General features: G+C 48.2%; 6 protein-coding genes across 10 annotated transcripts; 1 reads left to right on the top strand and 5 right to left on the bottom strand.

The window, feature by feature from the left end:
• Window positions 1-5185: 5185 nt before the first annotated feature.
• On the top strand, window positions 5186-8218 carry LOC100835680 (protein ACCELERATED CELL DEATH 6). Its single transcript, XM_014896131.2, has 3 exons — window positions 5186-6215; window positions 6534-7087; window positions 7191-8218. Exons 1-3 carry the CDS (start codon window positions 5348-5350, stop codon window positions 7905-7907), a joined length of 2139 nt encoding a protein of 712 aa, XP_014751617.1. The 5' UTR covers window positions 5186-5347; the 3' UTR covers window positions 7908-8218.
• Window positions 8219-8341: 123 nt separating this feature from the next.
• On the bottom strand, window positions 8342-9037 carry LOC100841805 (phytosulfokine receptor 2). Its single transcript, XM_024456137.1, has one exon. The coding sequence runs from the start codon at window positions 9035-9037 to the stop codon at window positions 8342-8344; it is 696 nt and encodes a 231-aa protein (XP_024311905.1).
• Window positions 9038-10843: 1806 nt separating this feature from the next.
• Window positions 10844-11662, bottom strand: LOC100841194 (phytosulfokine receptor 2). Its single transcript, XM_003580832.4, has one exon. It carries the CDS (start codon window positions 11625-11627, stop codon window positions 10983-10985), a length of 645 nt encoding a protein of 214 aa, XP_003580880.1. The 5' UTR covers window positions 11628-11662; the 3' UTR covers window positions 10844-10982.
• Window positions 11663-12106: 444 nt separating this feature from the next.
• LOC100835063 lies at window positions 12107-14664 on the bottom strand. Its single transcript, XM_010229046.3, has 2 exons — window positions 13658-14664; window positions 12107-13018 (listed from the first exon to the last, which is right to left on the bottom strand). The coding sequence occupies exons 1-2, from the start codon at window positions 14430-14432 to the stop codon at window positions 12306-12308; spliced, it is 1488 nt and encodes a 495-aa protein (XP_010227348.1). The 5' UTR covers window positions 14433-14664; the 3' UTR covers window positions 12107-12305.
• A 3344-nt stretch (window positions 14665-18008) lies between these two features.
• Window positions 18009-21935, bottom strand: LOC100834756 (pathogenesis-related protein 5). Of its 3 annotated transcripts, XM_024455812.1 has the most exons (4): window positions 20156-21935; window positions 19934-20029; window positions 18828-19539; window positions 18009-18341 (listed from the first exon to the last, which is right to left on the bottom strand). In XM_024455812.1, exons 2-4 carry the CDS (start codon window positions 19995-19997, stop codon window positions 18212-18214), a joined length of 906 nt encoding a protein of 301 aa, XP_024311580.1. In that variant the 5' UTR covers window positions 19998-20029; window positions 20156-21935; the 3' UTR covers window positions 18009-18211. The 3 variants fall into 3 exon arrangements, with proteins under 3 accessions (XP_024311580.1, XP_010240659.3, XP_024311581.1); XM_010242357.3 differs by lacking the exon at window positions 20156-21935 and having other exon boundaries at window positions 19934-20090; XM_024455813.1 differs by lacking the exons at window positions 19934-20029; window positions 20156-21935 and adding an exon at window positions 19736-19927.
• Window positions 21936-23191: 1256 nt separating this feature from the next.
• On the bottom strand, window positions 23192-26186 carry LOC100834153. Of its 3 annotated transcripts, none has more exons than XM_003579488.4 (3): window positions 25868-26186; window positions 24387-24852; window positions 23192-23738 (listed from the first exon to the last, which is right to left on the bottom strand). In XM_003579488.4, exons 1-3 carry the CDS (start codon window positions 25999-26001, stop codon window positions 23586-23588), a joined length of 753 nt encoding a protein of 250 aa, XP_003579536.2. In that variant the 5' UTR covers window positions 26002-26186; the 3' UTR covers window positions 23192-23585. The 3 variants fall into 3 exon arrangements, with proteins under 3 accessions (XP_003579536.2, XP_010240658.2, XP_010240656.1); XM_010242356.3 differs by having other exon boundaries at window positions 25739-26184; XM_010242354.3 differs by lacking the exon at window positions 25868-26186 and adding an exon at window positions 25403-25645.
• Between the last annotated feature and the right edge of the window lie 781 nt (window positions 26187-26967).

Below are 26967 nucleotides of genomic sequence, written 5' to 3'. Positions count from 1 at the left end.
CCCGACCCCGCCGCGCTGACGTGAAGCTCCCAGAGCTGGCTGACGCCCCCGCTGCTCCCCGCCGTAGTGTTCGACTGCGTGACTCGGAAGGCGCCCTGTTTCAAGACGCTGTGACGCGAGCCGCCGCTCTCAAGGCCCGCCGGCTCGGAGATGGCGGCCCCTCTGCCCAGCAGGGTGTGCCGTTCCTGAGCCCCTCGCTCATTCGCCTGCTGGGGGAGGGGTGCAATCTCTCTACTGATGAGCTGCAGCGCCTCGACGCTGCCTCGCCGGTGGTCGCAGATGTGGACTGATGGAGTGTCGTCTACTTCGTTGCGTGTCGTCGTCCCACCTTCTGTGTACGATACCTAGCTCTATCCCTTTGCCTTGCTCTCTCCCTGTTGGGGCAGTCCTGCTCTGTAGATGTAGCCGTGTTGTGTTTTGTACTGGCGTAGCTTGTGTTGGAATTTTGGGTTAGGCATAAGGTCCAATCTGAAATTAATTTCTGAAAAATCTCAAAAGCCCATTCACGTAGTGGGATGAGGAAGTGGGAATAGTCCCACCTTACTAGTTTAGGGGGAGTTGGATTAATATATAAGGTATGTTGGTTCTCATCTCTTGAGCAAGTGAGTAAGGAAAATCCCCACACGTGCTCCTCCGCTCGCCTCGTCACGACGCGCGCGTCGCGTTTCGTGGATCGAGTTCGAGCCGTGCTGGGTCGTGCTTATCTTTTTGGCAGTCGGAATCCGTTTCAGAGCGTAACAAATCCGATAATTGCGGAGCCGGTTTTGGTTTCTTAAACCGAACCGAAGTCCTCCGCCTGCGTGCCTATATAATAAGACTACCCCGGCCTCCGGACAGACGACGCCAGAACCCTAGCCGTCACGCCCATGATCCAATGTTGTTGTTTGCCGCCAACTGCTACTCCATCCCGTCGACTACGTGCATAGATCGTCGGGAGAGCAGGCCTCCGGAACCCCGACCTTCGAGATCCTGTCCGGGAGACGATCGATAAGGTTTTTGGGGAGCGTTCTCACGCGACTGCTCGCTTCTTCACGTCTCTGTTTCGTTGGCATCTTCATCACCAATGGCCGACGACCTTGGAGATCCCGCGGCTCAGGCTGCCGCTCTAGCTCAGCAGCAGCAGGCTACACAACTCCAAGCACAGCAGCAGGCTGCCCAACTCCAAGCCCAGGCAACTGCTGCTGCACAGGCGCAAACGCAGGCACTGGCCGCTGCTCAGGAGGTAGTCAAGGCTGTAGCTGCTGCCGGCGTGAACATCGACGCCACCGGACTCGTTACCGACCTCAACAAACAAACACAAGAAAAGAGCACAGCACCGTACGTAATCTGCTCTTTCTTGTTGATTTTGATTAGTAGTTCTATTATTCATGTCGTGAAATTAGATGAGTTTTATTGCTGTGCGTTGTTATTTAATTTGTCTAGTTTGCATGATATAATGTGCTACATGTTTTACACACTGTTTTTCTAGATTAAATATTCATCCAAATTACCTAATTACTCGACAGCTTGTACATTATGGAAGTAGCCCGTTGTCGTGATGTTGTAATCCTGTGTTGGAACGTGCGAGGCCTGGGGGATCCCGTTAAATGCTCTGTGGTTCGCTCTGCCATCGTTGATGCCGCTCCCCGCCTTCTCCTCCTACAAGAAACCAAACTCACCTCGCCGTCCCCCGTCAAGCTGCGCTCTTTCCTCCCTGCTTGCCTGGACGCCGCTGGCGCCTCTGGCGGCATCCTAACGGCATGGGACCCCGCGTTCTTCAGCTTAGCGGGCTCCTCGTCCGGGCGTTTCTCCCTCACGGTGCACCTGGACTCGGCTGTTGACGACCTCTCCGTCTCCATCACCAACGTCTATGGGCCGTGCGTTGGCGAGCTCCGCGATGAATTCCTTCTGGAGCTCGAGGGCATCGCGGGCGCGGCGGCCGGAGTGGGCCGGCGTTCGATGCTGGTCTCGCTCTCTCTTTCAACGACGTGGTGGATCGTCTCCTCCTTCAAGAACTTCCTCTGACGGATCGCCGGTTCACGTGGTCGAACATGCAAAGCCGCCCCCTCCTCGTCCGCGGTGAGGGTCACGTCGGACCACGCTCCCCTCGTCGTCAAGACTTCATCGCGCGTGCCTGCCTCCCAGGTCTTCCGTTTCTAGAGATCCTGGGGCCTGGACCCGGCATTCGTGGCCTTGGTGGCCGAGGTCTGGAATCGTCCCTGTAACCAGCTCGACGACCCTGTCCGGCGGATCGCCAGGAAGCTGAAGTGGGTCCGCGCCGAGTCGAAGAAGTGGATACTGTGCTGTCTGCCTCGCGCGCGGTGGTCTCCCTCCTCGATGATATTGAAGAGCGGCGTTGGCTCTCCGCCGCCGATCCGGTCCATGGCCAGGTCTCAGATCTCCCGCCTCGTGTATGCCCAGGCCGAAATCTTCAGCCCCTGAACCAAGCCTACATCGCTCTGCTGCCCAAGAAGGAGGAGGTGGTTTCGGCCCATCTCTCTCCAGGGGTGTGCCCTTAAGATCCTGTGCCGTGTGCTCACTTCGCGCCTCCAGTCCCATATCCCCGATCTGGTCTCGCTGGATCAATCCGGCTTCATCCGTGGGCGTGAGATTTCTGACAATTTTGCTTATGCTGCTGAGCTCGTTCAGACCTGCCATGTTCGTAAGATCCCTGCGCTTGTCCTGAAACTGGATTTCCGGAAGGCGTTCGACTCTGTCAGCTGGGTGGCGTGGGTGGACGCGCACCATCCTTGACTCGGGAAGCGTGTCGGTGTTGCTCAACGGCGTCCCCGGTCGGTGGATTGACTGCAAACGCGGGCTCAGGCAGGGCGACCCGCTGTCGCCTTACCTGTTCATCATTGTGGCGGACGTTCTCCAGCGGCTCCTCTGTTCCGTCTCTGGGGGCGTCCGTCTGCTTCACCCCGTCGTTGACGATCTGCCGTGCCCCGTCATCCAGTACGCACAGCAGGCTGCTGTCATCCGTTGTGCACCTGCTGTGGGAGCTCCCGGGAAGATCTCCACCATCTGCTGTTCACCTGTCCCCGGCTGCGTGGTCTCTATGCTGCCCTCGGCGTGGAAGTGAACCGTCTGGGCAGTCCCACCACGTTTGCGTCATTCTGCAACGCTCTCCGGACCTCACCGCCGGTTGCTAATTCCCTGGTGCTGCTTGTCCTCTGGGTCGTTTGGAAGCGACGGAACAGGTGTGTCTTCGACGGCGTGCGTCCCTCAAACCAGCAGCTTGCGGCCCTCCTCCTGGATCACATCAAGTCCTGGGTGCACCGCTTCCCCCCCCTGCCACTCCGCCTGCCCTTTAATCCCTTGGTGTACGTCTGGGTGTGAGATGTTGCGTCAGGTGCCCACCCCCCCCCCCCCCCCCCCCCCTTCCTTTTGCCATCATTTCGAGTTAATTATTCAGTTAATTATGGAAATAGGAGGGGGTTATGTGAAAAGTGCTAAGTGGATGGTTAGACATCCCACCTTCGATCGACACCGTCCGTTGCTGATCCAATGGCTCACAGTGAAAGTTTTCAGATTTGCACTGAATTCCAGTTTTCGCGACAAAAAAAAAGATACTCCGTATATGGATGGAAAGAAAAAAAAAGCATTTCGATTCGTGTACTCGCCGTTGGACGGGGCTGATTCTTCATTGAGTTTCAGCCCATATAAGAATAAGGCCCAATAGAAAATAGACCAACAATAATAAGGCCACGGCCCACACCGTCGATTCTAAAAAAAAAGACCGTCTAATGATTCCCCACCGGTCGGTCGTCCTCCTCATTCCAGCGGAGCTCTCCCTCCCCAGACGGGAGCCGCCCACCGGAACCCTCATCCGCCGTCCTACCTCTCTCCCTCCACGAGATAGAGATTATTCTTCTCCATCCCCGTCCCTAGCCATCGACAAACGTTTCTCGGCGACCGGAGAGGAGGAAGGAGGGAGATGGAGGTCACGCTTTGTTGGCGCGGCGGGCGGCGTTTCCCGGAAAGGCGAAGCACGTTCTGTGGCGGCGGCGGCGGCAGTCGGCCAGGCGGGTACGCCAGTAAGCCAAACAGCACACTCAACTAATGGTACCATGCTGCTCGCGGAAGGAATTAATTGTGCTAGCTCCTTTATAAACGGCAGCCTCGGCACCATTAGCAAGCAACCAGAGCAGAACAACAGACTAGCGAGACATGAGAGTCTAGGTATATGCTGTGCAGAGGCCTTTTTTTTTCCAAAAGAAAAAGATAAAAGGTTTGTGCAACTACTGTAGTGCTACATAAGCTACCAAGTTTCTCTTTATTCGTCCATCTTCTCCTTTAACCAAGTCCATCCGACCCAGGCAGACGCCATCTAAAATTCTGATTAACCACAAAGCTAGATAGCACAAGAGAGCCCAGGTTTGCAATGATGCAGCTGCTGGCCGGTAGCAATGGCAATGGCAATGTAGCAGCAATTGAGGAGGATGCATGCTATGCAGCCCAATTAAGCCTGTCCCGGCCATCGTAAATCCGGCCAGTGCTGCTATCATCAGCATGCTACAGCTTAATTAGGCTCCTCAGAGCAGAGGAACTGACTAATGAGATGCATCCGTTGTTTACCAATTTGGCTTTGGCACGACGGCAGTAAGCCCCTAATGTGAGACGGCTGACGCTCTCCGTCGCTTAGTATCCGCCAATTTGTTCCCTTGTCATACTGTCTACTTACCGCCTTCGTTCTACCTTATCATCTCACGACGATCGACCGTATATCCTTCATGACTGTCTAGGGGAATGCTTGGTCTTGTGCATGATTCTGTGGCCTGCAGGCCCCCAGGCAGCTAGGATAGTGGTGAGTGCATGTGTATCACTCTATATTAAGAAATTCATATATATTTCCAAAGTATATTTTAATACGTTTAAATAATGTTTGATTTATGACAAAATTACAACATCTTAATTACAAGTTGATGTACTAAACTGTAACATGCGTGCCAAGTTGATTTACTCGGCTAATTTAAATCCAAGCTTAGCATGACGACTCGTTCGTTAAACAAACCTGTAAAACTTGCCACTGAAGAAAATTTAGACACCAGGCAACAACAAAGTAGCACGGCAGGCAGGATCAAACATCGATAATCTTTCAAAATGGAAAAGAAAAGAAAAGAATCAAACATTGATAGTCTTTCAAAAAAAGAAAAGAACAAAGAGCACCTGTAGCATTGAAGACTGTTCCTTGATTCAAGAGGCATCCCACAACCACAAGGCCCGGCAAAATGGGGCACCTGCAGATGCTCCAAGCTAGGGTGTCTTATTCGTCCATCGATCTTCTCCTTTAAACAAGTCTATAATAGACATGCGCCATCTAAATTCTAACCACAAAGCTAGCTAGCACAAGAGAGCCCAGGTTTGCATGCAGCTGCTGCTCGTATACGTAGCAATGGCAATGGCAATGACCACGGGCCCTGCAGCCAATGTCCATCAGTTGAAAGATGATCTGCCATGGAGCAGCAAGGAGGATGCTATGGAGCTGGTTCCCATGCCCAAGCGTACCCCGGCCAGCATAAATCCAGTGCTGCTATCATCAGCCTGCTCAGGCTCCTCAAAGGAACTGACTTGTCTTTTTAAGCAGGAAGATGAAGGAAGGCCACCTTCCATGGTTCCTTCTAGGGAATTTATCAACTCCATAATGAAAGGCGGCAGCAGCAGTGATGAAGATGATGTAGAAGAGGGCATTGACCAGCAGCCTGTTTTGCCTGCAGCAGCACCACCACTTCTCAAGGGCGTCACCATGGCGGGGGACACCGCACTACATGCGGTCGCCAGCCATGGGGACGATGAAGAATTCTTCAAGTGTGCTGACATCATCTACGAGAGGGCCAAGCACCTCCTGTTTGCCAAGAACAACAAGGGTGACACGCCCTTGCATTGTGCTGTCCGTGCTGGAAAATCCAGAATGGTCTCTCATCTCATTGCTCTAGCTACAAGTGAGGATGATCATAGGAAGCACAAGCTGTTGAGGGACGTGAATGGCCTTCAGGAGACGGCCTTGCATGACGCTGTCCGCATTGGAGATGAGAAGATGGTCGAGAAGCTAATGGAGCTTGATCCTGAACTGGCTAATTATCCTAAAGACCAAGGTGTTTCACCATTATACCTAGCCATCTTGTTGTACAAACACAGAATTGCACAAACATTACATCGCCAGAGTAACGGGAATCTCTCGTATTCTGGACCTAATGGACAAAATGCGTTGCATATTGCGATTCTTCGACCCCCAGGTACTTATGAGATGCATCTATTATATGTGATACATATATATGTGCTTGCCTACCAATTTCCTATGCATTCTCTTGTCGGTGCATATATGTCTTCGGGATTAATAAATTACTGTGGTTCCCTTTTGATATTATTTTTACTATGGTTCAGAAACTACATGATTGCACACAAAATTTCTATTTACTACTTGGGTTCATTATGCATGGCCGTATGAATGTCGTACGGATGATCCTCTTCCAGTCACGTTATCTTCTTAATGGGCATACAGTACGCTTTTTGACTCACTTGGGTTTGGTCTAACATGAATAGCACATTTGCAGGGATGACAAAACTGGTATTAGAATGGAACAAGCTCCTTACCATAGAAAGGGATGGAGATGGAAGTACACCTCTTCACTTCGCTTCGTCGCTGTATTATGTGTATTATGATGATGCTTTTATGTCAATGCTCAAGGAAGTATTCAAAGCGAATCCAGCAGCATTGTGTCAAGCAGACAACAAGGGATTTTCCCCCATACATGTCGCTGCCTCTGTAGGTTCCATAAGTATCATAGAATTTTTCCTTGCAAAGTGTCCCAACAGTGCGGGACTCTGCGATGCTAAAGGAAGGACATTTCTTCATGTTGCCGTTGAGAACGACAAGTTGAAGATGGTGAGGTTTATTTGCGGAACTTCATCTTTTGATTGGATTTTGAATATGCAAGACAATGACGGGAACACTGCACTGCACTTAGCCGTCCAGGCTGGGAAATTCAGGATATTTTGTACTCTATTAGGAAATCGAAAAGTGCAGTTGGATTTACCAAATAACTGCGGGGAAACTCCCTATGATATATCCAGAAGCAAGCTTCCACGCGGAATGGGATATTATGTGGTATACTTTCGAGCTTTCGCCCCTTGAATCAAAATAAGGCAATTAATGCATGGCCCATTGCTCCATTTGATACTCATATAGTGCTGCCTATTTTTTCTTTCAGAACACTGAGAACCAAATATGTAAGACCTTGCGGGTCGTTGGTGGTGGTCACCGCAGTGCCCTTCGCTGGGATAAAAGTGATGAAAAGTATAGTCGCCATGTAAAACCAGAGGACATATACAGAGAATCAGAGAAGGTGAAAGGTGCAACAGAAACGCTTTCCATTGGTTCAGTTCTGATAGCAACGGTGGCGTTCGGTGTAACTTTTGCCCTTCCTGGAGGTTACAGAGCCGATGATCACACGAATGGAGGCACACCAACACTTGCTGGCACCTTTACATTTGACGCATTCATGATGGCCAACACATTATCTTTCATTTGCTCCTCGGTAGCTACCATTGGTTTCATGTTCTCTGGGACTTCCATTGTTAACTTGACCAGCCGCAAACTCAACTTGGTGATATCGGTGTTTTTCATGTCAAGTTCTGTCGCAAGCATGGCAGCTGCTTTTGCACTGGGTGTGTATATGGTGCTAGCTCCGGTTGCTCATAAAACTGCAGTTGCGATCGCTGTTGTTATTCCATTTGGAGGGCTATTGTCATGTGCGGAGGAGCTAGGGAAATGGTTTCTTCTAGTCCGGCCATTACGTGTTAGGAGTGGATTCAGAGTAATTGGAACGGTACGGGTGCTAAGTCAGTTCTTTACCATAGCATTGCGTGCTCTTTGGCCCTTCGTAGTTATCTTTGGTTGGGCTGCATTGGCAAGGAGCCACCGCTAATGTGAAGAACATGATGTCCGAGGTATGATGCTCGCAGGTGACAGAGTGGGCACCAGGTTCAGGCTTTCTTCTTACGTTACCGTAAATCATCACAATTGTCGCTGCTGCTTGCTTGCGCCCAACTTGTGTTACTACAAATTATGGTATTTGGTTTGTTGTGCTGGTTTGTAACATTATTGATTTTGCGGTTCATCATAAGTGTGTGTGTGCTTGTCCAGAACTTGTGTTATGGAAGTAGTAGTATTTGGTTTGTTGTGCTGGTTTGTGTCAACATGTATGTATGTAAGATATTTAGGAGAGTTTTATTTAAAGTAAGAGAATGATACTATATCCATGAAGTTACATAACGTGATTAGCCCCCACCAAGTGATTGTGAGGTGCACACTTATTGCCTGGAGAAGAACACGAGCTTCGTTAGGGACTAGAGATCATCATTAACCTCCTGTCACGACTTTGTTGTCCCCAGATACGACGTGGTTGCTCCCAGATACGGTATTGTGGCTCCCGGATACGCTATTGTTGCTGCCACTTACGACATTGTCACTCCCAGTTACTGTGTTTTGTTTCCCAGACACAACGTTGTTGTCCCCAGATATGACAATGTTATCCTCCCCCATAACAGTGTTACCACTCCCAGATCTGACAGAGTTGTTGGTCCCACTTATTGTATTTGGTTGTCCCTCAGCTAGTGTTCTTCGGTTACTACTATTCACATGCAATGGTGATGCATTGTGTGATAGATCCAGGTAGCGAAGATGCCCAAGCTCACCAATCCATAATGGAAAGGTGGAGCCGACCTGCAGCCTGTTGTGGGCAAGGTTGAGCGACTCCAACTGCGCAAGGCCGGCCAAGGATGATGCTCCTAGGATGGGTCCGGTGAGGCCGCGTCCCGGAAGCAACAAGGTCGTGACACGACCATCACTTTTGCCGCCGTTGCAGCCCACACCTTCCCAGCCGCAACAGGAGGCTCCGGTCCACGTGGCACGGAGGAGGACGGCCCCACCGCTGAGGTTGCCGGCGAAGCCTTGCAGCGCATGGAGGTCATGAGGGTGGCACGCCGCCGCCATGCTTATTGCCGCCGGTAAGAGGAGCGCCAAAAGAAGCTGCATCAGCAGCCAGCATTTTGCCATTGCAAGAAACATGTTTTGTCATACAAGCAAGTGTTTGTTTGCTGTTGTCAAAAACTAAGTGCATCCTATATTTATAGTGTGCGTGCGCGTGTGTCTTTGTGAGCATGGGTGGGTGGCCCGTGGCCACTGGCCACAGTTGAAGTTTCGTTTTTCTTGTTTGTCGACTGAATTTTTTTTCTAGAATTAGAATAGTGACTGAAATGTATTCATCTTCGTAAAGAAAGACTTAAATGTATTACATATCGTTGTCTATCTAGACTTAGAAGCTGTGCCGACATCCAGACTATTACTAGGCCTCGCGTGTTTGGCTGACTTTGCAACGCACGTGCAGTCGCTGGTGGGCTTCAAATTCAGGCCTTTTTACTAGGCTGACTTTTAGTTCCTTTCTTTCTTAGCGAAGGGCCAGCCCAGTCTAGCATTACTATAAGTGATCTGCTGCGGCCCATATGATCCATCTAGCCTCTAGATTCCTTCTTAGGCAGCAACGCGGTCGTGACGTCGTCCGCCTTCTTTTTCTTCCTTCGTTCATCCGTGCCCATTTTCCATTGATTGTACACTCGTGGATTGATCAAAATCAATGGTGAGAGAGACCAAGGTTAACTAACGTAGAGTAATTAATTAATCAAGCTAACAACGGCATCCACGTACTGAACTAGTTCTACTGCTAAAAGTTACTGGAGTACAATGTGTAACATCAGTAGGAGGACTACTATACTAAACACAGTGAAAGACTATCTTGAGATGAAGCTACGACTTGGCCCGGCCGGCAGCTCGATCTGCGTGATGTGGTAATTAACGAGTGGTACTCCGTTCCGTAATACTTTCGTTTCATAATACTTGTCGCTATTTTAGTGCAAGTTTGTACTAAAACAATGACAAGTATTTAGAAACGGAGAAAGTATTATGAGCAATCAAGCCTTGTAGACGACGACGAAGCATGGGAGGATGGCCGTGGGGTTGAATACCTCCAGCTTATCCATGCTCGAGTACACCCTCGCCGACCACGCCACCGAGCCATACTCCTCCTCCGCCGCCCGCCGCCGTCTCCATCTCTGGCACACCATCATCTGCCGCCGCCTTTTTCTCCGACGCTGGCGGGCCTGCGGCACCATATCCTTCTCCTGCACCCGCTTCACCCGCCCAGCAATGACCCTGCACACCAGCATCGCCCTCCTGCGTGCGTTCGTCCCCATCCTCCTCCATGACCACAGCGTCGTGCACGTCGACCCCACCGTCTAAATTAATTCTAGGGTTTGTAAAAGCCATACTCCCTCCATGTCATATTAAGTGACGAAATATTACATGGATGTACGTAGGCGTTTTTTGGTATAATAAATCCATATTTAGAGAAATTTGAGTCACTTAATATGTGAAGGAACGAGTACTTATTTATACTACTTCCTCCCTCTCATAATTCTTGTCAAAAAATTACATGCATCTAAACGTTTTTTAGAAATAGATACATCCATATTTGGGTAAATTTGAGCCCAGAATTATGGAACAGAGGGAGTAACAATCTCTGCTCATTTGCTCCATCTCATCAGAAATTCGACGTTGGTGCATGTAACATTGGCAATTGCACATGAGAAGTGTATAACTAGCTGATATCACGCGGTTAATATTCACCATGTGATCCATGACCCAATCAGGATAATAAAGCATCATACGTCACTAAAATAGAAAAACATGAAATAATCACCATAAGCAAACATGCACGATCGATGCAAATCTCTGTACGTAAGTAAACACCCACTTGGTCTATATCAGCTGCAAGCCGCCGTTGGTATTCATGTCAACAACTCAACATGTATGTAAGATATTTAGGCGAGTTTTATTTATGCTATATCCATGAAGATACATAATGCGCACGATTGGCCCCACCAAGTGATTGTGAGGTACACTTATAGCTTACAAGAACATGAGCTTCGTTAGGGACTAAAGATCATTAACCTCCTGTCACGACTAGGTTGTCCCCATTTACGATGTGGTTGCTCCCAGATACTGTATTGTTGCTCCCGGTTACGGTATTATTGTTCCCCGACACAACGTTGTTGTCCCCAGTGATAGTGTTACCGTCCCCCATAATAGTGTTACCACTCCCAGATCTGACAGAGTTGTTGGCCCCGGTTATTGTATTTGGTTGTCCGGTAGCCAATGTTCTTCGGCTACTACTCTTCACATGCAATGGCGATACATTGTGTGATAGATCCAGGTAGCAAAGACGGTCAAACTCAGCGATCCATGATGGGAAGGTGGTGCCGACCTGCAGCCTGTTGTGGGCAAGGTTGAGCGACTCCAGCTGCCGGAGGCCGGCCAAGGGTGCTGCTCCTTGGATGGGTCCGGCGAGGCCGCGTTCGGGGAGCGACAAGGTCGTGACGCGGCCAGCGTCCCCGTCGCAGCCCACGCCTTCCCAGCCACAGCAGGAGGCTCCGGACCACGTGGCGCGGAGGAGGACGGCCCCGCCACTGAGGTTGCCGGCGAAGCCCCGTAGCGCACGGAGGTCATCAGGGTGGCACGCCGCCGCCGTGCTTATTGCCGCCGGTAAGAGGAGCGCCGAGAGAAGCTGCAACAGCAGCCAGCATTTTGCCATAGCTAGGAAGAAACCTGTTTTGTAATACAAGCAAGTGTTTGTGTTGTTGTTGGCAAAACTAAGTGCATCCTATATTTATAGTGTGGGTGGGTGGTCCGTGGCCAACAATTCAAGGTTGGTTTTTCTTGTTTGTTGACTGAAATGTATTTTCCCCTAGAATACTGATTGAAATGTATCCGTCTTCGTAAAAAAAGACTGAAATGTATTACATATCGTTGTCTATGTATGTAGACTTAGAAGCTGTGCCGACATGCAGACTATTACTAGCCCTCGCGTGTTTGGCTGACTTTGCAACGCACGTGGAGTCGTTGGTGGGCTTCAATTCAGGCCTTTTTACTAGGCTGACTTAGTTTCTTTCTGTCTTAGACAAGGCCCAGTCCAGTACTACTCCGTACTAACTGATCTGCCGAGGCCCATACAATCCATCTGGCCTCTAGATTCCTTCGCCGAGTAAAAAAAAAAACAAATCAATGGCGAGATAGCGAGCAACGTAATTAATCAAGCTAACAACGGCATCTACGTAGTTCTACTGCTAAAAGTTACTGGAATGTGGTAGTACAATGTAACATCAGTAGGACTACTAAACACAGTAAAAGACTATCTTGACGAAGACACGAATTGGCCGGTGGGCAGCTCGAGCTGAGGTGAGGTGGTGTGATAACGAGTGCTATCGAGCAATCAAGCCTTGTAGACGACGACGAAGCATGGGAGAATGGCCGTGGGGTTGAACACCTCCAGCTCGTCCATGCTCGAGTACACCCCCGCCGACCCCGCCACCGAGTCGTACTCGTCTTCCTCCTCCTCCGCCGTCTTCGTCTCCATCTCCGGCGGCAAATCATCCTTCTTCTCCGACTCCGGCGCCGCCGCCTCCTTCTCCTGCGCCGGCCGCTTCACCCGCCCAGCAATGACCCTGCACACAAGCATCGCCCTCCTGCGCTCGCCCCCATCCTCGTATTCCACCGCCACAGCATCATGCGCGCGGCCGCTGGTGGCCATGGTCCGGACGCCGGCGCCGGCGCCGGGGGCGACGACGAAGCCGTCCCTGACGATGGCGCAGGCGGCGCAGGAAGCGTGGTCGCAGAGGTGCGTGGCGCCGCGGAGGCCGAGGGAGCACGCCAGCGCGGCGCAGTGGAAGCGGAGCAGCTCGTTGCCGTCCGCCGTGCACCGCGCGCCGCCGCCGCCTCCGGAGCCGGAGCCGGAGGAGGAGATCATGAGGGCCTTGGCCTTGACGGCGTCGCGGTGGGCCTCGAAGCGAGCGAGCGTGGCGGGGGCGTTGTGGACCTTGAGGATCCGGTCCACGGCGCAGACCGGGCTCTGCTTCTTGAGCCAGCTCGACTGGAAGATGATCTCGATGATGTTCCGGCTCGTGTCCTCCGGCCCGAGCTCTGATACTGCAAGCACAAAAATTACTGATTCAGTAACTAGCTGAGATTTGTTTCAGTAAATCAATTAAGTCGAAGGGCCAATGGCCGATCTTTATTAAGATAGGAAGAAAAGATACTCAGTAGATCAATTAAGGTTGGTTAATCTGGCGGTCATGGATGATTTGACAGTAGATTAGACATGCCATGAGAGAACACTGTTCTGGTCAGAGCAGCTCTACCTAGGATGCTTCAGCTACATTTATAAAATCGTTGTACTACCACTGTTGATAGACTCTAGACTCATGATGAAAGGAACAATCTTCCTTCTGATGCAATGCCTTTTACAGTGGATTTGTTTGTTTGTTCATGGGTCAGATAAGCCTGGATGACTCTGGCAATCAAAGAACACTTTGGAGCATCAAAAGCAGCAGGGGATAATTAAAGCTAACGCAGCTCTCACTTTCACAAATCTGTAGAAAGGAGTAGTGGAAACTCATCCCTAAACTTTCAGTTCAGCAAGTTGGAGTCTGGATGAAATTTTCTGTCACTAAATTAGAAATTAGAAATGTGCTATCCCACAAGATCTTAAAGAAGAAGAAAAAAAAGGGAGCTACAGAGTTCTGACAGTAGCTGAAGAAAGAAACAGAGGAACAATTGCGGCCTGACCTGCGTGCCTTGTGGACTGATGGCGGTGGAGCGACTCGGCCCTGACGAAGACGTCGCCGCAGTCGGGGCAGGAGAAGACGGCGGCCCTCATGGACCCGCCGCCGCCGCCGCCGCTCATGGGGTCCACCACCATGTGGTGGCACTCGTAGCACCCGGACAGCCGCCGCAGCCTGAACGACCCCCCCGCCGCCGACGAAGACGAAGAAGACGAGCTCACCACCACTGCCACCGCCTCGCCCTGCCTCTGCTGCAGGGCCTTCTTCACCGCCCGCCTCTCGCCGCCGCTTCCGCCGCCGCCGCCGCTCACCGACGCCCGCCGCTTGGTCGTCATGGCGTCGACCAAATTAGGCGGCTCCTCCTCGGGCTTCTTCATCAAGACCGGCCGCCGCGGGCCGGCGTCCCGGAGCTTGCAGATGGACGCGCCGGAGCTGCAGCCCAGCTGCTGCTGCTGCTGCTGCTTCTTGCACTTCTTGCTGGCCATGGCGACGACGGCGCCGGAATCCGCCGGCGGCGGGACCCGGTGGGTGTGATGCTGAGCGTGGGTGTTTCTGCAGGAGAAGAGGCTCCTGAGAGCTAACCTGTAAGAAGGGCTCTCTGCAGCTGAAGCAGCAGGCTCTGCTCCTGCTGTCCCTGAGCTGCTCTGCTTCTTGCTGCTGCTGCTACCACTGTTCTGCTGCTGCTTCTCTGCAGCCAATCTCTCCTTCTCCGGCTTCTTCTTCCTCATGCTACTACCACTCATAGAGGTAGTGCTCTTCTTGGCTGCTGGTTCCACCATTGCTGGCCGGGAATGAATTCAAACTCCTCCTTTGAGAGATCCTAGCTAGCTTCCTCTGGTTTTTTGCTCTCAGGGCAGATGTGACTGGAGGAGGAGGCTAGATGATGTGATGGGGTTTGAATGGAAAGGAAATTGGGATGAAATGATGGCTGGGCTAGCTTTGAAGACCTCCCTGCCTGCTTTATGCTTTGTGGGGGAGGAGGAAGAAAGGAGCCGGCTGGCCAGCTAGTGTGATGCACGCATGCATAGCTCTCCTTAATTTCACTATAATATGGCTCTGTGGGTTAGCAAATGGCTAGTTTATGCGTGCCATTGCGTCATAATCTCCATGTTTACAAATTTTGGAGGTGGAACTGAAAAAACAGAGCAGTCCTTAGTTAAGAGTCAAAATTCAGAGTATTCATTCTGTGGGTATGTTGCTGAATGCATGAATAACCTGCCGGTGGAGCCTCGAGAGGACTCGGATTAAAGAATGGAACAGCCCACGAGCTAAGGGAAAAGGAAAATAAAGGCAGGGTCACTGTTAGTTAACTACTCCTATCTTGTGTGTGTTTAATATCTGACACTGAACTGAATGCACATGTTATGATAATACTAGTACAGATCTCCATGCAGGAGATGGATCCATCCATGGAGAGAAGAGAACATATTCCTCATCGATCGATCTTCTCGTGGTGAATATAGACCCATGCCTAAGCTACATGGTACTGCTCATCCATGACGACTCCAAATTCCCTTTACTTGCGTAGTACACCAGTAGTAGCATTTTGTATGCATTCTGTCCAAGAGTACAGTCTCGGTTCAGGTTCAGGTTCAGTTTCAGTTTGTTTCTACTGCGATGAGAGCTTCTGTTGTGACTTGTGAGCAAGTAATTTAAACCCGGTAGTTAATTAAACAGGAGGAAAAGAAAATCTCTTGTTGTGATCGAGCAAGTAATCTGCCGGCCGTGCAGATTGCATTGACAAGACATACTGTCCACAAATATATGTATATGTATCTACCTGATCGACTCTCCTTTATCTGAAAACAGAAAGAAAAAATCTGCAGATGGGAGTGATTGTGCATGCAGTGCCACTGTGCCAGGGCATTTAACTGGTTTAGTGGCCATGGCAGTGCAGGGTCGTCAGGCTAGGCAGTTTGCAGCCTGCATCACGTTGTTGTTCATGGATCTGCAAAAGAAAACAGAGATCTAGATATAGTATGTACTGTGCGTTATGGGCACGTAGGTCCGGGCAGTGCGCGCCATTGCATTGTGTTTGGTCGATGCAGCTAGCAGGGGTTCAGAGTTCAGAGTAGAGAGGACAGGATGGTGGCGGCGTTCCTCTTCTTGGGAGTAACCCTCCATCCATGATCCATGGTCTCTCATCTGCTTCTTCTGTCTGTCTCTGCCTCTCTGCTGCAAAAAAGGAGTAACCTTTTGCAATGCATTTGCATGGGATTTGATGCATGTGTGCCCCCACTTACACTAACTCGCACTCAATTTCCTTCTCCACTTTGCTCATCATGCCACCCCTCACCTTTCTCTCAATGCCTCTGGTACATTTTTCTTGACACGCACACTTTTGCAACAGAGGCTTAGAACAAGTAAGAAGATGCTTACTATCAGTGTACATGTGTGTGTGTGTGGAGAAGCACAATGTACTGTAGGTGTCGTTCATGAATCATGGGCTTTATGCTTCTTTGCCATGTCTCCCTGGGGAAGTTTCCTGCTACTGTGCAAGCAAGCAAGCTCCTTTCTCTTTTCCTTTCTCCCTTTCTTTCTTGGCCTTTGGGTTGGATTCCCCTCGCTTTCTGCTTCTGCTTGCTTGCTTCTAACAAATGACATGGGAGAAATTAACCTGCAGTATTTGTTGTGGATTTCAGTGCGGCCTGGGATGGATGCATCCATCATCCATGGAATACAGTAGTGGTAATAACAAGAGGATGGATGAAGCACGAGGTATGCTGTGTAGTACATACATCTCAAAAGGAACAAAGAATAACTCGATCAGTACGCAAGCCACACAACACACTGTAAACCCAAATACTATATGCATTCTACCACTACTCCTACGGATCATCGAGTGAGTATAAAGCTGCTTTACACGTACGCTACTTAATTCTACTTTTGTTCAAGTTTCAAATTTCATGTCGCCATTTGCAAACCCATATCGGTGCAAACCTTCCACTGATTCCGAGACTTCTTTGCCAGCTGCACTCTAATCTTATCTTAAAATTTTGATCATGACATACTAGGGATGTGAATGAGAGTGACACGTGGATGGATCAGGGAGAAAGGAATAATTCGTCTCTCCATGGATCCATGATCGATCGAGCTCCATGTGGTCCGGTTGTGATGGATCATGGTCATGGAGAAGAGAATATATGGATGCAGTGCAGTGAGTGTACTCAAACGCATGTGATTTGGCTCCATCTGCAATCATGCTCTCTTCCTTAGCTATCTCAGCTCATCCTGCCCTGGATATGCATGCATCAGCACCATCACTCTCACTAGCTTGCTTAATTATACTAACAAAATGTTTGTTCCAAATGTTCCTTTACTTTTCCTGGTCAATTAAGTGACTGTTTGTTCTTCAGGCGTATCTGTCCTCAGGATCTCACACTGGCCTCACCCAAGCTTTTGCTGACCTGACAAATCCTTTTCTCCATTTACCCTCTCTGACTCACACTCACAAGCTGTCAGTTAACAGTCATCACCCATGCTCTGTTGTATATAGCTTCTCTGCTCATCACTCTTTCCTTTGCATCTTCAATATGCAAGGTCGATGTCTCCCTGATCTATACCCAGTGTCAGTAGATTATACTCTGAAAATGATGCGAATCTCAGATATCAACTCTGAAAACGCGCTTCGTCAGACACCCAACACTTGAAAAATCGGGAACTAATTGTGTTACAGATAATCTTTTACTATGTGTAATTAGTTTTCAACCTTGCAAAGACGACCACTCTAAATAATTTCTAGCCTTTTACTACTTGTTTTCTTTCTTGCTGGTATGGAACATGTGCTACTTGCATGGTCCCTTCCATCTGTTTCTCTAAAAACATGTCCTGTCGGTTCACTGAATCAATTTGCTGTACTTAACTTCAGCAGTTAAGCATGACAAGGACATGCGACGGATCATAGCAAATTTCTAGTGCTGAGCAGCCTTTTTGCAAAATGGAAGCACTAGGCAAAGGTTCCAACTTCCAAGGAACAGCAGGGCTCTGCCTCTGCATGCATTTGGTATTTTGGTTTCCATGAAACTGGCTTGGCTTTGGTCAGGCCAAGCATAATAGTGAGTAGTAGTACCAATGATAACAAATCACTGTTCAGAAAGAGATGGTGCGACCATGTGCATGATGGAAAACTAAGTAGCTGGAGTATGTAAGCACAGCATTGGTTAACTGAAATCAAGGTTGGATAACAGAGAACATAGGAGTAGCAACAGTATGTGCAGCATTATTTAGTCAGTCTGCACCTGCACTCATGCAGGTAAATGTTACTTAAAAGGTGTACTGAAAGATCCAGGCTTTCAGGAATCGTTTCATGCACTAATGCTGTCTCACACTTACCAGAACAGATGATTAGAAAAGTATAGGAAAAAGAAACATTCACTTATGCTGTCTATCCAAAGAATATCATCCACATGGTAGCAACAGTGCAGATATTTGATGATGAATGAATCACCTGTACTGTACTTTGTGTTTCTAAACGAAAAAAAAAGCCCCAAAAGAAAGGAAGAACTATATCAGGTCAGGTTGTTCTTCAGTTAACCCTTAACTACACTGAAAGTGCAAACTACAATGGCAGGAAGCTGGAGAGCAGCAGCAGCAGCAGCACAAGCGTCAGGGCGGAAATGCTCGGCCAAGATCTGCCAGAGCCGCTGCAGACGAGCCGTTCGTTGTGGTACGAGCACACGGATTGCTTCCTGGATCACAACAAGAACAGCAACAAGACACACCGTCAGTAAGAGATCAAGTGTCATTCACTGAAGTCTGAAGAACTGCCATGTAACCTGACACAAGCTCGTCAAATCAGAAATATGACAGTATGCGAGAAATTTCTCGCCAGTGTATATGATTGGAACGGCTTTGTGTTTTTATTTTGGATTCAATCAATAGACAGCTTGCAGATGGATATGGGCCACGGATGCATATATGACTGTGTCAAGAATCGGATTCTTTGACCACAAGATCTTCTGACGTGGACAAAATTCAGATGCCGGTTGACAGAGAGGATAAGGTTCAGGAACTGGCACTTTGTGTACTCCTTCCTTTGCTTACAGTACATTCAGTACAATACAAGGAAGCCCCAGAAAGAATCACACAGAAAAAAAGGGGCTTGAACAAGAGCAAGAATCATCAACCAACCATGGACAAATCAAGAGGAGTAATCAAATGAAATGGGTAATTACCTGTTGGAGCAGAAGGCGATGGTGTAGTCAGGGGACTGGGAGCAGGTGAAGATGCTGGTGGGATCATCATAAGCATAGCTGTAAGCGGCAGGGCAGGCGGCCTTGAACCTCTTGGAGTAGAAGCTTGGCTGGCATGTCACCGGGTTCGCGTACTGCCCGCGGCAGCAGTACTCGTCCGTGCCGAACACGTCGCAGGCGCTCCGGCAAGCCACCGTCTTCCCCCCCGCCCCCTTCACCTCCAGCTCCGGCGGGCAGTCCTTCCTCAGGTCGCCGTCGCACCCCGCCACCGTGCAGCTGCCATTGCCGCCGCCGCTGCTGTTGGACGGCAGCGACGGCGTGATCACCATGGGCAGGTTGAAGCCGTCGACGAGGCTGACGTCGTAGTAGTCGACGGAGGCCAGCGTGAACTCGGCCAGGCTCGCCGGCGGCGCGGCGGAGGCGGAGGCGGAGCAATGGAGCGAGGTGCCGCAGGAGCCGGTCTCGCAGGTCCCGTTGCCGGCGGCGTCGAAGTCGCAGCCCGTGCGCGCCCAGACTCGGCCCACCCACCCCGCCGGCGCCGTGAACACCATGGACTGCCCGGCACGGAGAAGGAAGCCGCCGTCGCTGGCGCCGAAGCTCTCCCCGCCGCTCGGCGTCACCGCCGGCCAGATATCAGTCTTGCATTGGTTGATGATCGTGAACACCCGGGCCGAATCCACAAGCCGAGCTGCACCTGTTGATTTAGTCAACAACATCCAGGGAGCAATTTAGTCAATTCAAGTCAACGACAGAACAGCATGGACACAACAGAATAATGATTTAATTCCAAGCCAAAATGAATAGAAAATGACAAGCTATCTGTCGGAAAACTTGTGGAAATTATTCTGAAAATGAATTGACATGGCATGGCCAGCTATCTGTCAGAAAACCTGAAACATAATCTATTCTGAAGATAAATGGACAGACATGGCCAGCAGCTGAAACATTCTATTCTAAAAATCTGTCAGGAAACTTGACAAGAAAAAGGGTAAACAAAGAAAAGGAGGTAGCGGCGGTAAAATTGTTGTGGTTTTAGCAACAGGTGAAAGTGAGAGGAGGTGAAGAAATATATATGGAGAATGCCTAACCTGACAAGAAGCAAATGAGAGACAGCAGCAGAGATGGCCTTGAACTTGGGTTCTTCTTACCCATGTTTCCCTTACGACAAGAAGAAGAATGAGAACCTGAAATTAACCCTAAACCCATGTCATGGTGCAGCTACCTAGCTTGCCAGGTAGATATACTAGTAGTAGGAACTGGAGAAAGAATACGTGAGAGGGAAGTGAGCTCAGGCATGGCCATGCACAAACCTTGCTTGCCGTGGTCTCCGTCCTTCCTTGCTTCCTCCTACCATTTCTTCCTCAGATTCCCCAGCCAGCCAGCCAGCCAGCCAGTCTGGCAAACTATCTTTCCTTTTGCCCTCCCTTTCAATATTTGGAAACAAGTCCCTCTTCCTCGGATCATTACAAGACAAAAACAAACAAACACGATTTCATCCTGCTTAAGTATCTTTTTTTCTTACAGGGGAAAGCAGCAGGAGAGGCTCCTACTGCATTTGTATTAAAACAGAATCAGTTAAACAAGTTACATATATACATGAGCAGCAGGTGAGGACAAACCCTCACACGTAATCTAAGAAACAAGGTGTAAAATTTGCACTAGATGATCTTTAAAACTGTCTCTAGTGGACCTGTGGGTGAGCAGCTCCAGATCAGTCTTGAGGATGGCTCTCCAAGCAGCTTTGGAAGGTGCAAGATCATCAAAAAGCTTAGCATTGCGTACTTTCCAGAGAGCCCAAGCCACAAGAGTGAAAACCTCCCAGAAGAGGCCCCAAGGCCAGGCATCCTTTGCGTGAAGCAGGCGATCAGCGAGTGGGAGGGACAGGTCCCAAGTGATATTCAGATCGTTCCAACAGCCTTGGCTGAAAGTACAGTCAAAGAAAAGATGATCCAAAGTCTCTTCAGGAGGAGAACGACATAAGATGCAGTCCCAGCTAGTAGTAATGACAAAGTGCCGACGCCTAAGCATGTTTCGCGTGTTGAGCCTGTCCATTATAAGCAGCCAAACAAACACCTTGTGCTTCATGACACATTTGGACTTCCAAAACTTCATCATGATGGGGTTACTAGGCAATGAGGCAAAATAGTGTTTGTAGAACCGGCTAGTAGAAAACCCATCTTTCCAAATGCACTGCCAAACATCAGAACCAGCAGCCTCAATCACTGACTCAAACGTCTCACCTAGCTCCTGCTGAAGAGAAGTAAACTCAGCAAAAGCAGGGGCCGAGAGAGGAGCCTGGAGGGAGGGAGCTTGAGGCAGAGAAATCACAAAGTCCTTGACAGAAATGTACTTGTCGGTAGAGTAGGACTAGGCACGAGGGAATTCATCCGACAGGAGATGGCCATTTCAAAAATCCTTCCAAAATAGACAACTATCACCAGTGGCAACAACACAGGAGCTGAAACCCCGATAAATGGGATTCAGTTTGAAAATGTCCCTCCACTAGAACGATCCACAAGGAGCAATAGAATGCGGCACTTTATTCTGGTAATAAGTATTCCACAAAAGATGCACCCAAGGAAGGTCAATCTTATTGTAGAATTTATCCAAATGCTTCAACAACAGGGCTTTGTTCTGAATTTTTAAGTTAATGACTCCCAAACCTCCACGATCCTTAGGGCGGTAGACCAAGTCCCACGCAGCAAGAGATTGACATTTTTCCCCAACCTCAGTCTGTTTGCTCCAAAGAAAGTGACGTCGGGCTTTGTCAATGTGCTCTAAAATTTTAGGAGGGAGCTCCAGGGAGCACATGGTATATGTAGCAAGAGAGGAGATTACTGAATTAAGAATCGTCACCCTGCCACCATAAGAGAGCAAAGCCAAAGTGTTGGACATACGACGCTCAATCCTGTCCACCAGTGGCATGAAATCAGTGAGAGTGGGCCGAGTGGGGCCCAAAGACAGCCCAAGGTAAGTGAACGGCATGGATCCAACACCACGGCCAAGCACCGAAGCAAGATTAGTGGCCTGAAGATCACTGATGTTAACCGGTAACAGCTGAGATTTATGAAAGGTTTACTTTAAGGCCAGTGGAGACAGCAAACATATTAAGAATGTCCTTGAGATGCGCCAACTGAACTGCACATGCCGGTAGAACCAACATGGTGTCGTCTGTGTACTGAATAATAGGAAAGTCATTCGCTCCAACCGTGGGAATGGGCAAAGAAAGATGCCCCTGAGCGAAAGCATTGTTCACAATATCCTGAAGCAAGTCAGCCGCTAACACAAAGAGAAGTTGTGATAAAGGATCGCCCTGTCTCACTCCCCTTCTGCACAAGAACTGCTTGCCCGGCACCCCATTGAGGAGCACAGATGAAGTTCCAGAAATAAACAATTCTTTGATCCAGTTACACCATGTGCTGTCAAAACCTTTACATTTGAGAATGTCCAAAATCACCAAATGCTCAATAGTATCGAAGGCTTTCTCAAAATCCAACTTGAGAATCACAATCTCTCTACCTGACGCTTGACATTGGTGAATATACTCAAACACCCAAGCTAAACAATCCTGAATGGACCGGCTCTTAAGGAAACCATATTGATTCTTATGGATGAGCTTGAGGATCCAGGGCTGCAATGGATTGGCAAGAATCTTAGTAATCAATTTGAGGCAACTATTCAGCAAAGAAATAGGTCTGAAGTCATTAGTGGTTTGGGGATCAAGCTTCTTCGGTACAAGAGTGATAAAGGAGTCATTCAGAGCTTGGAGCCAATCTTGCCAGCAAAGAAGTCCAAGCATAAAGCATAAATATCCTCCATGATTATTGGCCAGCAAAATTTAAAGAACAGCCCATTAAATCCATCCGGCCCTGGGGCTTTGTCAATAGGAAGATGCTTGACCACAAAATTAATCTCATCCTTGGTCACAGGAGAAGAGAGAACTGACAGTCCATCCACCTTCGTAATGAGAGTTTCAAGATCAAAAAGCATGGCTGGTTGACAAGACTGCCCCAGCCGATCTTTGAAAACCTGGAAGAAAGCCATTTCCTTCTGAAGATGCATTTCAGCAACTGAACCATCAGGCAGAGTTATTTGAGCAATGTTATTCCTTCGGTTTCTGTCAGTCGCCACCGCGTGGAAATATTTAGTATTTTCATCTCCCAATTGCGTCACCTAACCGTGCAATGCTTGCGCCAAAAAGCCTGCTGATAGGAAGTGAGCCTGTTAAACTGAGATTTAATGATGCGCCTGAAGCCTGCTTAAGTATCTCGAGCAATCGACAAAACTGCAGGAACTGTTACAGGACAGGACTAAACCCACAGCATAAGCAAACCACCATAAGTATCTCAAGCGATCGACAAAACTGCAGAAAATATAGCAGATTGGTTCCATGGGATCATCACGTCTCTGATATGGAAGTTTCACATCATGCATGACACGGACAGGTATCAGACATCGTTGTGTCATCTCGATAAGACGTTAAACTTGCACATCATACACGGATTACACTAAGAACAACGTGAACATGTCATAATGCACTAACAGCTGTAACACTAAGGAACCACTACTTTTACACAGAAGATGCAGCTCGCCACAAGCAGAGCACGCCCGTGTCAAACTAGTCAATGGATTATTACTATTCAACCATCACACCAGTTATGGCTGGAATTCCACGGAAAGTTCCGTAGCTTGCATTGGGGCTTCAATCTCCATAGCCGTTTCATGGACTGGCGAAATTGATCAAGTGTCAGACAGATTGACCTTATAATGCTGAGCAAGGTTCTGAATGTTCCCACTTTGCATGATAGTCTCAAGCATGTCGTACTTCTTGTAGTTTCCATCAAGTGTTTCCTGCTGCTGCTTTGCCAGCTCCTGTTCCTCTTCTAGATTATTCTGAAAGAAAGAGAAAAAAACCCAATGAAAATACAGCTCATGTTTTAAAAAAGGCAACAGCATCAAAATCACCCCAAATACTTTGTATAATGTAGTTAAGCTTCATCCAAATGTCGCAAGCATAGTATTTGGAATCTGACAATCTCATATACAGTTTTAGTGAGACACAAATATACATTTCTAGTTACTTCTAGAAAAAAAAAGTTACTCATGAGTCATGACAAGTACAGAATAAGCATGCCATTGTCCATTAGGAACGTAGTACACAGATGAGTCGACAGTTAAAGCATAGCACTTAAAGGCATCAATGCTCCAGGTGAAAATAGAACAGCGCATCACTATACTCTTGCCTGTTTAGTTAAATTAACCATTATAAAAAAAGACAAGCCAAAAAGTCCCCTCAATTATTATTGACAAGGAACAACAGAATTGACTTAAACATAATTTTGCAGATTTGTTTTTCTAGTATAACATAAGCATTAATGAATTCTCAAAAGGATACGTTGACATCTCTGGTTCAAATTGCTTATGCCCTATTCAATCTTATTCTTATATTCTCCTGAGCAATTGTGAAAGCATAAATATATGCAGTTCTATGAGTAGTGGGCATAAAAACCAAACTATGAGCAGTGGACATAACTACTTTACCTTGATGAGTGCCATATTTTCTGCATCTTGCCTCTTTGCAAGGATCTTCAGTTTATTCATCCCGTCATACTCTGGATCACCTTGTTTTACCCACCGGAATTCCATCTTCAAGCCAGGCCGAAGAGGGCGATCCCGAAACATCTCAGGCTTTGCATAGGTGGCTCTTACAGGCCTCGGCATTCCACCAATTATGAAAGGGAAATCATTCATCAAGTCTACAGCAGCCTTGGCTTGAGACTCATCATCCAATTCCACCAATGCAGCGGAAGGGATATCATACGGGATTGTGTAGTTCACAATGAACTCCGAACTGACAACATTTGCACACTGAGCAAGAGCTGCTTTGATGACTTCTTTAGTAACAAGAGGAGAGAGATGATCGATATATATCGTTCTCTTGACCCTCGCATCGAAATCAGCATAATCCTTAGCTTGTTCGTCTGATGTCGCCATGGGAGCACAACTTCTGCAGAAATAACAAAAAGCCACAATGTTGACTGAACATGCTAAGATTTCTTAGAAATAAGAGAATTGGCATTGCATAGGGCAAGCCCTGTGTACAAGCATATACAGGTTCTACGACTATTTGTTTCGGTTGCAGTTTTCTAAAGTACATGTAGCTGGTTTTCCGCTGTTTGAAATGGTGCTTTGACGGCTGTGGCTATTAATTTTATGTAAGAAAATGTCTGGGATACCCCTGAGTAGAGTACTCAAGATGTTGATGACTTACCTGTTTATGACCTGATTGAAAAACATTTTCATGATTACAAGCTTGTTTAACTCAGTTTACCAGTTTTTTTTTGTAGGGAACTGATGTAAAATGGCTATATTTGGTCAGATTAAGCACAAAATATAGTCAATAATAAATTATTTGGAATTCAAAATATTGATATTGCTGAGAAATAACATGGTGGCAAACTCCGACGTAGTCTAAAATATAAACAGCATGAGTCCAAAAAGTAGTACAAGCTACGAGGTACTCATGTCTACACATTATAACTTATAAGACATCTAACCTCTTGCCACCATCCAGATTCAAGGCCTCATCTTCACTTTTCTCTTCTCAGATCCCAACCTAGTCCCAACGATTCTTGTGCCCATATAAATCCCAATTCTTGACTAAGAAAAGCGGTAGGACTATTCCCAGCCTTAGTCTCAGCCACGCAAATTTAACAGAACACCTTAGTAGCAGATACTAAATCCTAGCTTGCTTTGTGGGTCTTATCTTGATCCATCTATCTACACGGGGGCAGAAGATTTCACTGTATGCAAAAAAAACGAACCATTTACTTGCTACTGCTCCAACCATGTGACCACGGACCATGGGCGGAGGACCCAGTAGGGCAAGGTACCTTGATTTTTGCCTCGGTTGCGAATTTGGGAAGATTAAGGGGATGAAACTGTGAGCTAAATGGCGGAATCCGTTCGTGGGGTAATGGGAGGAGAAACGGTCGGGAGCGAGAGAATCGAGGGGAAGATACCTGCGGTGGCAGCGCTCGCGCGAGGAGGAAGACGAGCGAGGGGACTGGGGCGCTCGGCGCCGGGACGGGGAGGGATGGGTGGCGGCGCTCGCGCGAGGAGGAAGACGAGCGACGGAGCGAGGGGGCTGGGGCATTCGGCAGCAGGATGGGGAGGGAGGGGTGGCGGCGCTCGCGCGAGAAGGAAGACGAGCTACGGAGCGAGGGGGGCTGGGGCGCTCGGCAGCGAGATGGACCACAGGGAGGGAGGGCTGCTCGCGGCGCCGCCGCAAGACAAGGGTGAGTCGGTGAGAGGCTGCTAGGATTTTGAGAGTACGGGGAAAGAAACGGTTTTGAGGAAGACGACGTGGTAAAGAACTGTTGGATCGATTTGGGCCGCATAGAGATCTCGGCCTCTTGGGCCCCTTATCGCTTTTTCTTCAAAGGCCGCTTTGTATTTACGTGTTAAAATTTGCTCAAAACTTTATGTATTTATTATTAAAAGGTTTCTATTTAAAAAATCTGGACCATGTAGCATGGTGTCTCGTGTAATTGCGAGGGGATTTTTTCGCATCTATAGTTTTTTGGTTTATGTAGATATGTATTGCTATGTTATTTTAAAGAACAAAATTTTTAGTCTATAATATCTGTGTAAAGTTCCTCCCAACTAATATGCGTTAAGTATCTGCAACCCCAGCATGCACGGTATTCATGAGGCATCTACTTCCCTCACCTGAGTATGTCAATTTTTACGAGATATATGATAATTATAAGAAATTAAACTCGGTCAATGGTAGGCAGGTTTGCCATTTTTTTGCAAGAGTCGACACGTTGTGTTCGAAGTGATAGTATTAGAGTAATGCATTCAGATGAAGTTCAGATCATGATCATGATTGATCATTTGAATGTCAGAACTAATTAAACACGGTACACTTATAAAGGCGCAATTTTAACCACCCCCACTACCTGTTGCCCGATTGATGTTACCTTTGGTACCGTAAAGATAAATATTGTCTTGCCACTAACCTAACATATCGGGTCTTACCACCATTGGAATCAAATCTTAGAATCAATTGAGCCTCATAGGAAAAAGTCCTAAGATTCTAATCTTATAAAAATCCTTT

The sequence above is a fragment of the Brachypodium distachyon genome, chromosome 5 (assembly GCF_000005505.3).
Source record: "Brachypodium distachyon strain Bd21 chromosome 5, Brachypodium_distachyon_v3.0, whole genome shotgun sequence".
NCBI lineage: Eukaryota > Viridiplantae > Streptophyta > Magnoliopsida > Poales > Poaceae > Brachypodium > Brachypodium distachyon.
This window is presented reverse-complemented; position numbering and strand designations above follow the sequence as displayed.

Excerpts from the sequence above, each read along its gene's own strand:
- LOC100834756 (XM_010242357.3), bottom strand. The coding sequence starts at position 20,051 with ATGGGTTTAGGGTTAATTTCAGGTTCTCATTCTTCTTCTTGTCGTAAG. Across the intron at positions 19,540-19,933 it reads TCTCATTTGCTTCTTGTCAG|GTGCAGCTCGGCTTGTGGAT; the intron begins GTTAGGCATTCT and ends CTAAATCAACAG. Across the intron at positions 18,342-18,827 it reads ATCGCCTTCTGCTCCAACAG|GAAGCAATCCGTGTGCTCGT; the intron begins GTAATTACCCAT and ends GTTGTGATCCAG.
- LOC100841194 (XM_003580832.4), bottom strand. The coding sequence starts at position 11,627 with ATGGCAAAATGCTGGCTGCTGTTGCAGCTTCTCTCGGCGCTCCTCTTA.
- LOC100834153 (XM_010242356.3), bottom strand. The coding sequence starts at position 26,001 with ATGCCCCAGCCCCCTCGCTCCGTCGCTCGTCTTCCTCCTCGCGCGAGC. Across the intron at positions 24,853-25,738 it reads CAACCGAGGCAAAAATCAAG|AAGTTGTGCTCCCATGGCGA; the intron begins GTACCTTGCCCT and ends TTATTTCTGCAG. Across the intron at positions 23,739-24,386 it reads AAAATATGGCACTCATCAAG|AATAATCTAGAAGAGGAACA; the intron begins GTAAAGTAGTTA and ends TCTTTCTTTCAG.
- LOC100835063 (XM_010229046.3), bottom strand. The coding sequence starts at position 14,432 with ATGGTGGAACCAGCAGCCAAGAAGAGCACTACCTCTATGAGTGGTAGT. Across the intron at positions 13,019-13,657 it reads TCAGTCCACAAGGCACGCAG|TATCAGAGCTCGGGCCGGAG; the intron begins GTCAGGCCGCAA and ends TTGTGCTTGCAG.
- LOC100835680 (XM_014896131.2), top strand. The coding sequence starts at position 5,348 with ATGCAGCTGCTGCTCGTATACGTAGCAATGGCAATGGCAATGACCACG. Across the intron at positions 6,216-6,533 it reads TGCGATTCTTCGACCCCCAG|GGATGACAAAACTGGTATTA; the intron begins GTACTTATGAGA and ends GCACATTTGCAG. Across the intron at positions 7,088-7,190 it reads GCGGAATGGGATATTATGTG|AACACTGAGAACCAAATATG; the intron begins GTATACTTTCGA and ends TTTTTCTTTCAG.
- LOC100841805 (XM_024456137.1), bottom strand. The coding sequence starts at position 9,037 with ATGGCAAAATGCTGGCTGCTGATGCAGCTTCTTTTGGCGCTCCTCTTA.